General features: G+C 43.7%; 1 protein-coding gene across 1 annotated transcript in view; it reads left to right on the forward strand.

The window, feature by feature from the left end:
• The first annotated feature begins 434 nt into the window (after positions 1-434).
• The window catches only part of stom (stomatin), a 60,457-nt gene continuing 48,588 nt past the window's right edge, over positions 435-12,303 (forward strand). The window contains exons 1-2 of the mRNA XM_069887542.1: positions 435-616; positions 11,884-11,984. Coding sequence (XP_069743643.1) covers positions 472-616; positions 11,884-11,984 — 246 coding nt within the window. The 5' untranslated portion in view covers positions 435-471. The remainder of the gene's footprint in view (positions 617-11,883; positions 11,985-12,303) is intronic.

Raw genomic sequence — 12,303 nt, forward strand, 5'->3', positions numbered from 1 at the left:
TTTGTCTTTCCTCTAGTCCCATTGCACAGACCCAACATTTTTCTCAGCCATAGAAATTATTCAATAATTCGATTTCCTCAAATCTCGATTTTTTTTAAAATTGCCACGGTTAAAAAATATTTATGAATCAGGGAGCTGTACTGATTATTGATTCCCTTGGCACTTGAAAGCTGGAAGCATGCTGTATGTTTAGTAGAGATTTTAGGTGACTAAAAGGACATTTGGTGTCTGTTGAGCCAATATAAATGCTGAATGTTTCAGTGTTATATTAACTAATAAAATCAAAGTCTATATAAAATAAGTTGGTTGACTTGGATCTGCTGAGTTTCTCCAGCTTTGTGTTTCTACTGTACGCGCGACCTGCATTGAGACATTTCGGGGAGGAGCCATCGTGTATGATTGACAGCAGGAGGCGGGGTGAGGGGGGCGCGGCGGTCACGTGAGCCGACGGCCGCTGGGTCAGAGGTTTGCATGGTCTTGGCAGAGCAGCACGACGCTGGGAGAGTGTCTGAAACGTTCAGCTTGAACAGAGTGAGCCCGGAGCAGCAGCAGGACGCAGCGGACATGGAGGCGGATGCCACCGAGCAGCTGAAAGTGCGGCGTTCCGAAGACAAAGGTAGAGAGGGCGATGGGCAGGGAGGCGGGCTGGCGATGCCCGGCCCGAGGAGGTGGGCAGATGTGTGCGCCGCCCACCCACCGATGCCCCGCTGATCCCCCGCCTTCACACCCGCCGTCGTCGGCTACTTGGCCGCAGACCAAGTTTGCGGCCGATCGATCGGACCTGTTGACAGTGGCGCTGACAGCAGCTGCCCCATCTGGAACTTCTCACCCGATCCGGGACCCTCTCCCTCCGATCCGGGACTCTCTGAGCCGGGACCCTCTCCCTCCGATCCGGGACTCTCTGATCCGGGACCCTCTCCCTCCGATCCGGGACTCTCTGATCTGGGATCCCTCTCCTCGCCCGATCCGGGACCCTCACCATCCGATCCGGAATCCTCTGATCCGGGACCCCTCTCCTCACCCGATCCGGGACCCTCTCCTCACCCTCATTTCCGCACCCCCTCCCTGCCCGGTCAGCTATTCCCCCTCCCCTCCCTTCTCTTGCTGCCGTCGAGTTCTCTCCTCCTCGATTCTGCTGAGACCCATCCCATCGATCCCTCCCTATTCTTCCACCCTCGATCTCGCTGCCCTTCCCCATCTTCCTCTGATCCCGCTGGGGTGATCCTCTGCCTTGCCTTTCTGACTTAACATCTCTTCCCTCCTTCCCTTTTCTGAATGCAACGTCTCACTCCCTCCTCGAATATCCGAAACCACTGCTCTGCTTCTCCATCTAAACTGAGCATTCATTAACCCTTCCGCCCCCCCCCCACCCCCGCAGCTGATGATTCACCACTCCCCCGAAACATTTATATTCCCTTCTCTGTGGTCCTGGGTTTGTCCAAGGCGTCTCCAGGCTCAGGGTAACATGCATCACTAACCGATGATTAGAGTCCTGCTGACACACTCTCCTTCCCTTTTGGGTTTCTTTCCCCAAAGTTGTATAAAAGCAGGGAAATTGTGCCTGGCACCTGAGAACTTTAAAGGGCAAAAAGTAGTCTAATGTATTCCTGAAATCGTGGCCTTAACTTAATAGGGAAGTTTATCTAACCATGCAAAGCACAAAAGTGCTGGAAAAACTCAGCAGGACATGCAGTCTGTTAGTTCCTGATGATGCATGACCTGAGTTTCTTCAGCACTTTTTTGCATTGCACTACAGTCACAGCATTTGCAGACTTTCTTGTGTAACTAACTATGGTGGTACACCACCAGCCTACTGCAGGCAGCAACCTCTGTACCTGCAGAAGTGTAAGGGGACAGGACAATACCTGGCTGGCTGCCAATCAGTTGGCCTGAATGGATCAAGCCCCACCCGGTCGGGTATCAATCACCCTCCGGGCTATAAGCCTGCGGCGCGGACCTCCTGAGGCCTCACTCAGAGTTGCTGCAGCCACAGCCAGCCTGGCTCTGTGGAAGTCTGTGGATTAAAGCCTGTTGTACAGTCTTTACCTTGTGTGTGTCTGATTCTAGCTAACAGCGCACCACACTGACTCTCACCATCCCTTGTTGCATTTGTTGAAACAGGTCCTAACTGATAGTTGCACAAATTGATTTATTTATGGTGTGAGGAATTTATTTTGTTAAGAAGAATTTTAGAACTATCAGCAAATCTAGATATGTTTTACAGTGGCGTTCCAGAGAAATGGCCTGATGCAGAAGATGTTGATGGAACTAATTTAACAAATGTTAAATAATTCGAATATTTTTAAAAATTTGTTCCTCATCCAGAATTTTATTTTGCTCATATAATCCAGATGCTGCATTGCACCCTACGATATTAGCTTGTTGTTGAGTGTATGCAATATGTTGGTTATTTCCAGTAAATTTCTTTTCTGGTTAGGATTTGGAACCCATTTTGGGTTCATTTTGATTTCATTTATTTGTTCATGGGATGTCACGACTGCAACAAGACAGTGGTATATTTGGGCTAGAGTAAGATGGCAGAATTTCTTCCCTAGCATAGAAATACCAATACATCTTTGTTACCACAACCAAGACAATCTTTTCTTTGTAATTCTAGATCTTAGTTAATGGCATGAATTAAAATTCCACATCTCTCTCAGTGGATTCAAACTTGTTTCTAGTTCGTAGTACAGACTCTCATCTTCTGATGGAGTAACTTAACCATAATGCTGCTATGAAATAGTTTCAGTTGGATGGAAGAAATGGGTTTCATGGCAGTTTTCAGAGAAGAATTATACAAATACTTAGCTGAATAAAAAGAGGGAGCAGGAAAACTGAACTCCCCCTTAAGAAGTCACACAGATTTGATGGGTGAATGAATTCCCACTATGTTGTATTTTGACAGCAGCTTTGTGAAGTGTCTTGAGATAGTTTTTTCTGTTAAGATTGATTTACAAAAGAAAGGTGGTGATTAGTTCTTACTGGATTGTCTGCAAGACAACAGCATTCCCAATCCTTCTGACCTGGTGACAGTGATTAAGATTTTGGCTGCATGTGTATTTTTCTGTGACTTTTTTGTTAAGGTTTTTTTTGAAGATCATGAATCTAGAATGGTAAATCATACCCATATTCCAAAAGTTTGAATACCAGTAATGAAAGATCTGTTCCAGGGATAGATTATACTCTGAAAAGTATACAAGCTTTGTAGAGGTGCTAGTGACACTTGATTAGAAGCATCCCTACCAGCTGAGAAGGTTCTGGGTTTAACCCATTCTATGTTAGCTGGGCCCGTGCAGCGATTAATATCTGCTTTAGGTAATGGAGAGTTGAATTTGGTTTTGAACCTCCTCCCAATGAAATATCATGTGACCAATGGGCAGATTTACCAGAGCATCCACTCCTGGAAATGATTTGCAGTTGAGATAATGGAAGGACAGAAAGGGAGAGATATCTTAGTATGTTGGGGGTGAGGTTTGTGTAAATGGGTGCATCATGTTCAGCATGGACCCAGTGAGACAAAGGACCTGCATCTACTTCATGACCATGACTCTCGAGTTGTTGCATTACTTAACTAATCTCACTTGAGCTAATCTACTTCAATCTGTGATCCATTACTGATTAGTTCCTCGCCTATTCATCATTCACAACCACAGTGCTTGACTAAGGTTGCAAAGTTTATAATGTTTAGAAATGCAAAATCTATAATTGTATAGTTGGTGTAAAGATCTGGATCTTGTGAAATTTTCTCTGACTTCACCACAAAATTACCATATCTTATTAAATCCTCATGATGGTGCTGCTAAATTAATTTTTTTAAACTTTAAAGAAATAAAAATTTATTTATCCCCTTCTATTGACTGATGTGGTAATCAACCACCATATGTTAAAAGACCAGAAATGCCCTCTATGTCGCCAGTATTTGAAACTGATTGAAACCTGGTCACCAGAAATGCTGGGAGTTCCAAAAAGATTTGACTTACTGCTGCATTTTGACAACTTCCTCTTTCTAATACAACCAAAAAGAAAGTATCTTTTAAGAGGAGATTAATCACATTTGCCTCATCAATAACCTATTGTGCAATTTTGGGCCCATATTTACTCTTTTGTATATAAAGATAAATAAAGTGACATATTTAAATTGAAGTGATTGTTAGATTACCACTCGTGACAATGGGGTTCCAAAACTAGATACTGTCTCATAAGATAGTATAAAATGATAAAGCATTTTGATGACATTTTTATCACCATAGACTGGTTAGAAAGTGGTATTAGCTACCTCAAGGAGTAATTGTGTCATCAATGTTTGCATCCTTTTTAAATGAAAGCTGGATAAGCATGAGGGAAAAAATAGCAAATTATTAAGAAGTGGTTCACAATTTGATGCATTAGGAACTCCATGGGAGTACAAAGAGGTGAGCCAAGAGCATGTGCTACCAATCTATGTCAAGAAGCTTGAACTGTTTAAGCATTCATTCAACTGTACCAGGCAGGTTCAGTGAATGATCAAAAGGCTAATGGAAAACCGGCCTTTTTAGAAGACCTAGAATACACTAAATTTTAAATTGTGTTGCACTATACAAAGCCCTGTTAGGCCACACCATGGAGAATACAATATAGATCTGCCAGAATAATATCTGGATAGTTCAGTTACTGGGAGATTGCCTGAACTTGGGTTTAAACCCAGGGAATTTATGTGGTTGCGAGTGATTTGATAAGAATTTTTCAAGATATTGGGTTTCTCTCCAAATAGCCTGTGGAAACTGTGGAGTCTGGTAGAAGGTGGGGTGGAGGGGACATCTAAACATTGGAGCCAGACCTTTAAGAAGTTATACAGAATTGTGGCCATTTGGAAAGGCTTTCTTGTTTTTTCTCAATTAGTTGCTAATTTTAAATCTGAAGTTGCTGGATTCTTGATAACCAAAGACTCCAAGAAAAATGAGGGAGGTAAAGCAATTTAATGGAATTGAGTCATGGATTACCCATGTCCTCAGTGAACGAGAGGTCCTAATTGTCCGCCTCTTCTTCCCAAATCCTTAGAAGTAAGGTTCATGCCCAGTTGAATTAGTTGTTGCCTGGTGTAGATTTTTATGTTTATAGGTTTTCAATTTCATTCTTCCTTTGTGTGAGGTTTAAAGGTAGTGGAAAGTTTTTTTGCATGTTGGAACTAAAGCCATCCTTTCAACTACCTTGTTACTACTTTGGTCTCTACATTGCTCCTTACTCAGCTGATAGTAATTAGCTCTTGAGATGCTTATTTGCCCTTGATGTCTGATTTCTCTGATATTTGATGCATTTCCTGTCATAATGCTTTGCTATATCTTCCCACAATGTAACCTCCCACACAATATATCTTCCCACAATGTAACCATCTCCAACTCTTCCTCCCACACAACTCTTCCTTCCTCTCTTCCCCAAACCTTTAAAATATAGCAGGGTTTACATGTCAATTGGGTGTAATTGGGCTCGTGGGCCGAAATAGCCTGTTATCATGCTGTATGTCAAAAAAAATTAAAATTTAATAAATTTAAAATTGAATACATCTCAACTCTTGCTCATTTTACTGTGAATTGGCATCCAGGACTTTGGCTATCCTGGACATAACCTGTGGAATTCTTTTAGCGGTTTTCTGACCCATGCTTAACTTTTATTCTCTGCTATAATTCTAGCTGCTCTTCGTCCATCCAACTCAATATAGAACATAGAATACTACAGTACAGTACAGGTCCTTCAGCCTTGATGTTGTGCCGATCCATATATTCCTTAAAGTACTAAACCTTCCCTACCTTGTAACCCTCTATTTTTCTTTCATCCAAGTGCCTGTCTAAGAGGCTCTTAAATGCCCCAATATTTCAGTCTCCACCACCATTCCTGGAAGGTATTCCAGGCATCCACAACTCACTGTGTAAAAAAAAACATCTTACCTCTGATGTCTCCCCTAAACTTCCCTCTGGTGTTTGCTGTTCCTGCCCTGGGAAAGAGGTGCTGGCTGCCCAACCCATCTATGCCTCTCATAATCTTGTAGACCTCTGTTAAGTCTTCTCTCATCCTTCTGCGTTCCATAGAGAAAAGTTCCAGCTCTTCTAACCTTGCCTCATAAGACTTGTTTTCCAATCCAGGCAACATCCAGGTAAATCTCCTCTGCACCCTCTCCAAAGCTTTCACATCCTTCCTATAATGAGGTGACTAGAATTGAACACAATACTGTAAGTGTTGTCTTACCAGAGATTTAAAACATGAAAATCTGCAGACCCTGTGGTTGAAGTAAAAACACAAAGCTGGAGAAACTCAGCAGGTCAAGCAGTGTCCTTTATATTTCTTTTTCTTTGGCTTGGCTTCGCGGACGAAGATTTATGGAGGGGTATGTCCATGTCTGCTGCAGGCTCGTTGGTGACTGACAAGTCTGATGTGGGACAGGCAGGCACGGTTGCAGCGGTTGCAAGGGAAAATTGGTTGGTTGGGGTTGGATGTTGGGTTTTTCCTCCTTTGTCTTTTGTCAGTGAGGTGGGCTCTGCGGTCTTCTTCAAAGGAGGTTGCTGCCCGCCGAACTGTGAGGCGCCAAGATGCACGGTTGGAGGCGATATCAGCCCACTGGCGGTGGTCAATGTGGTAGGCACCAAGAGATTTCTTTAAGCAGTCCTTGTACCTTTTCTTTGGTGCACCTCTGTCTCGGTGGCCAGTGGAGAGCTCGCCATAGAACACGATCTTGGGAAGGCGATGGTCCTCCATTCTGGAGATGTGACCCACCCAACACAGTTGGGTCTTCAGCAGCATGGATTCGATGCTTGCGGACTCTGCCAGCTCGAGTACTTCAATGTTGGTGATGAAGTCATTCCAATGAATGTTGAGGATGGAGCAGAGACAGCGCTGATGGAAGCGTTCTAGGAGCCGTAGGTGATGCCGGTAGAGGACCCATGATTCAGAGCCGAACAGGAGCGTGGGTATAACAACGGCTCTGTACACACTGATCTTTGTGTGTTTCTTCAGGTGGTGGTTTTTCCAGACTCTTTTGTGTAGTCTTCCAGAGGCACTATTTGCCTTGGCGAGTCTGTTGTCTATCTCTTTGTCGATCCTTGCATCAGATGAAATGGTGCAGCTGAGGTAGGTAAACTGGTTGACCGTTTTGAGTTCAGTGTGCCCGATGGAGATGTGGGGGGGCTGGTGGTCATGGTGGGGAGCTGGCTGATTGAGGACCTCAGTTTTCTTCAGGCTGACTTCCAGGCCAAACACTTTGGCAGTTTCTGCAAAACAGGACGTCATGCGCTGGAGAGCTGGCTCTGAATGGGCCCATTCAGAGCCAGCTCTCCAGCGCATATCCTTTATATAGCAAAGGTAAAAATACATAACTGTCATTTTGGACTTGAGCCCTTCATCAAAGTATAGAAAAATGTTGGTAGGCATCTGAACAAAAAAATGGGGAAGAGGTGTGGTCACAAAGACTAGAGGTGATAAGTGGAGAACCAGTTTAATCCAGTTTCAGATTCCCTCCCCAAAGCCCATTTTGGAGAGCGCGTCCATCAAATTCGTTAGTGATATCCATTCACAGGCCTTCTCTTGGTCCTAGCTGACCAGGCAGGTGTTCATCTCCATGTCCCACACGATTCTCTGAGCAGTGCGAGGCTGTCAGAGATCTACTTGCCCAGAACAGTGTAGGTTTGATCTGGGTGGATTACCTGCACTAAGACAGACTTGATTCGATTGGTGATGGCCTTAACTGTATTTTGTTGTCAACATTTAACAATGATATGGGACTCCAATTCCTGATATCCTCTTTCTCCTGTTTGAAGATAAGGGTGATGATGCCCTTTTTCATGGAGTCTGACATGCTGCCTGCCAGGAATATAGGGCTGTATCCAATCCCACAGAGCCATGTACAACTCTGCCATAAGTCATCACATCTGGGAATCTTACTCGACCTGAAGGAATGGATGGAGTCCGTCAGCTCCCCTAGGGTGATTGGCTAGTCCTGATTATTCTGCTTGCTGTCATCTAAGACCTCCATGATAGAGGACATGAAATTTTGGTGGGCCTTTCTGTCTGTAGCCTTGGTGTCGTACAGTTCAGCATAAAAGATTCTTCAGATCCTCTGAATGCTCATCTGTGAGGATGTGGCTGAACCATCCCCTTCCTTAAGGCCATGGATCTGTGAACCTTTTGGAAGAAGAAACCTGAGCACATCTCATCCTGCTCCACTATGCAGAATCTGGATCGGAAGATAATCTTGGAGGACTCTGAGGTGAATAGCGCAGGTTGCTGGCTCTTCAGCTCTCTGAGTTCCTCCCTCATATCCCCCCTCTTGGCTGCAGAAGGAGGAGTTGCTTCACATCAGTCGGGAGGAGACATCCCCCAGCCACCTCCTTAACATTAGTGATTACAAAGTTGCCTCCCTGCAGCAAGATAGCCAGGCCGAGTGTGCAACAATCGTTTCCCCTCCCCCTGACCTGTCCCCGAGATCATACTGAAACCCCATGGGATTATCTCTGATAGTTTCTTAGGTGTGGCAGCCAACACTTGTGAATGAATACCTTGTGCAGGTATTGCATAATGTTTATGCATCACGTAGTGCATGTTAAGAGTTGCTATTTTAATCTCAATTGTTTTTCATGGGGGACTTCAGTTCACAAAACCAATCCAGTGTCAATCAGCCTGAGGCCTCATGCACACCACTTTGGTGAACAGACTCAGGAACAGGCTGTGATCATCCTCTGGGGGTGGAATCTCCTTAGGTGAAGCTGGTTTTGTCACTGGGGGGGGTCATCTGGTGTGCTCCTGCTTCTCTGTCTCTGGGCTGACTTGTATTCTCCTATAGTTGGGAGGCAACAGCCTCTGCATTGCACCCGGTCTCCCGGAGCTGGGAGGTGATGGGCTCTGTCCTGCTGCCAGTCTCACAGAGCTGGGGGTTGCTCTCACTGTCGAGCTTTTCCTCTTTCCTCTCCATCTTTGCATTTTCTCTGTCTTCGTCCGGCACTTGTGATGGCTACATCCTCCAATGATGCTGAGACGTTGCTGGCTTCTGCTTGAACCATGATCCTTTTCTTCCCCTTGCTTGCAGTGTCATTGGTCGGTTTCTTCCTTGGGGCTTGAAGTTTACTTCTGTTTCCTCACATTTTCCCTCCACAGATCCCTCCTCCTTCGACTCTGCCTCCTCTGGTGGGGCCTCTGGCTTCATGACTGGGGTTTGAGGATTGGAGATCGATGTGCTTGAGGACTCCTCTTTCCCCCCCGATCTCATTCTTTGTTTGGGGTCACTGTTACTGTTGAGGTTGAGGGGATGTTGAGTTCGCTGGGATTTGTGATGTTAGCCTTTTCTCCTCTTGTCGCCTGTGCATAGGGGGCTACATGATTTGGGCAGGCTCTGTAACCATCTTACAACATTACTATTAATTAAAAAAAATAAAAGGAGTAATGCATGAAAAGAAAGGCAATGTCTTTGCTTGATGGATTATTCAGGAATCTGATGGCAGCAGGGAAGAAGTTGTCCTTGTGCTGGTGAGTTCTCGTCTTTAGGCTCCTGTACCTTTTTCCCGATGGTAGCAGAGCAAAGAAGGCATGGCCTGGGTGGTGGGGTCTTTGAGGATAGAGGCTGCTTTTTCAGACACCACCTCACATAGAAGTCCTTGATGGAGTGAAGTCTGATGCCTGTGATGTCGCAGGCTGAGATAACAACCCTCTGGAGTTGTTTCTTGTTCTGAGAGTTGGCATCACTGTACCAGCTAGAATGCTCTCCACGGTACACCTGTAGAAGTTTTTGAGAGTTTTCGGTGTCATACCAAATCTCCTCAGACACTTCGCAAAGTGTAGCTGCTGGTGAGCCTTCTTTGTAATTGCATCAACGTGGAGGCTCCAGCTCAGATTTTCAGAGATGTTGACACCCAGAAATTTGAAGTTCTTGACCCTCTCCACTACTGAGCCCTCAATAAGGACTGGTTCGTGTTCCCCTGACTTCCTCCTGAAATCCACAATCATCTCTTTGGTTTTGCTGAGGTTGGGCACAAGGTTGTTGTTGTTACACCATTCAACGAGCTGATCTATCTCCCTCCCATATGCTTCCTCATTCTCATTTGTGTCATCAGCTATCTTGTAGATAGCATTGAAATTGTGCCTGGCCACAGAGTCATGGGTGTATAATGAGTAGAGGAGTGGGCTAAGTACACATCCTTGGGCTGCGCCTGTGTTGATGATCTGTGAGGAGGAGACATTGTTTCTAATTCGTACTGACTGTGGTCTTCCGATGAGAAAGTCAAGGATCCAGTTGCAGAGTTGGGTACAGAGGCCCAAAGTTTGTAGCTTCTTATCTAAGCACATTGTTACCACCACTGTGGCACCTTGTCATTTCTCCCCCTCTGTTGGTTGAGGGACTTCCCATCCGTCTCAGCCCTTCAGTGCCTGGTAATGGGAGAACTTTAGACTGCGATCCTTCCCCACTGCTTGAGTTCTTACAGATGACTACACTTTGCTTGTTAAACTTTGTGCAAAACATTGACTACATATAAGGCACTTTATAAATTCATGTTGAAAGGACAGTTTCTGTTACGCTTTTCAATTTGTAGAATGTGTATTGGAGGCTAGGAAATCTATTTTATTTCCTAAGTCTTCTCCAGTGTTAAGTTCTAAATGTCATAGCAGAAACTCATTGGAACAGGAAACTGGAATTAAGCCATGAAGAATGTTTTTAACACATGGATAGAATGAAATCAGGGCATGAGGCCAAATACGAAGGGGGAGGGGAAATTTGCCATGTTTCCCTTCCACAATCCATCAAGAAATAAATAGATAAGAGCTGTTTGGGCAGTGACGCCTCCTTTACCAGGCACAGATTACAATGTGAACAAATTCTACTGAAAAAAATAGTTTCAAGGACACAAAATCTTTCTTTCCCTCTCATTGTTTGTTATGTCATGGAAACTAACAAATGCAAGTGGTAATTTTTTTTTTAAATTAGAAGATTTTTAATGCTGCTTATGTGTACTTTGTGCTTAAAATAATGCAGGTACACAGCCTTTACTTTAAGTTCTTGTGTTAAATATAAGTGAATAATTCATGAGAGACTGAACAGATGTCTAAATAATAAAAGCAAGTAATCGAGAGTTTCATTGTTGGACAAGAGTACAAATAACATTGCATTGCAGTTGGAGGTTTTACAAATAAAGTGCAAGGGTTGCCAGTTAGAACAGTTATTAACTACTGTACAATGTTTTCTTGAAGATAGATCCATTTGTCTTGTTTATTTATACTGTCAATAATAAATAAAATGTGTTTTAAATTAAGCTTTTTTTTAATTTTTGCATTTAAATATGACTTTGATTATGCTTCCAAGGGATTTGATTTTAGCATCTGTGCATTTAACTGTTATGCTAGGAACAAATTCCTTGTTTATTCACCGTTTTGGTTGGGGAAGCAAAGCAAAATCCTAGCTACTCAATACAACTGATGCGCTACTTGGCTAGCACCTATTTCGCATATGATGCTATGGTTATTTCAGAGCAGAATGAGAGACTAGGGTAGTGTGCCGAGTTTTGAGTTTATGGAGCGATGGGATGAGGAAACTTGTATACTAATCTCCAAAGGAGACCGCTCCGGGATCACTCTGTATCGCTCTTCCACATAATTTAACAATGACCTTTTTAGTACTGATGTAGGTAGATTATTTATTGCAGCGCTATCCATTGGGAATATTAGAAAACCTCACTTGGAATTTACTGGAACTTGTTTCCTTTCCCTTGAAGTAATCCCCAAGCTAGCATTCTGTTAGAACATTCTCCCTGACTTTACCATGTGTTGACCTGTTACTCTTAAGATCAGTTACCTAAATGATCACTACATATTATTAAATATCGCCTTTGTATAGATTGGCACCTAAATCTATTCATCATCTTTGTTTCACAGAACAGAATGATGGCCTTGGATGTTGCGGATGGATCTTGGTTATAATTTCTTACTTCTTCATGCTCATCACTTTCCCCATTTCCATCTGGTTATGCATAAAGGTAAGACAACAAAAATATGAAGGAACCAAATTGGTTTGCAAAATCATTGCACAATGGCAGCTCAGGACAATACTCCAGGAGTAACCTCTTGAAGACCATGCGTGGGGAACCGAGTACTCTCGAGGAATTGTTCCAGCACACGAAAACATTTCTAACATTGTATCTTTGCGAGTTCTAAATCGAGTAATGACGTCAGTCACATGTCCCTGTATTTCTTGCTCAGAACCTTGTAAACTCTCTTTTACCTATCCAGTTCACTCTTGAAAGTTTTGAGTGACTCTTTTTCCACCAAGTTTACAGACAACATTCCCAATCATAA

This window comes from Narcine bancroftii, chromosome 1, assembly GCF_036971445.1.
Source record: "Narcine bancroftii isolate sNarBan1 chromosome 1, sNarBan1.hap1, whole genome shotgun sequence".
Classification (NCBI taxonomy): domain Eukaryota; kingdom Metazoa; phylum Chordata; class Chondrichthyes; order Torpediniformes; family Narcinidae; genus Narcine; species Narcine bancroftii.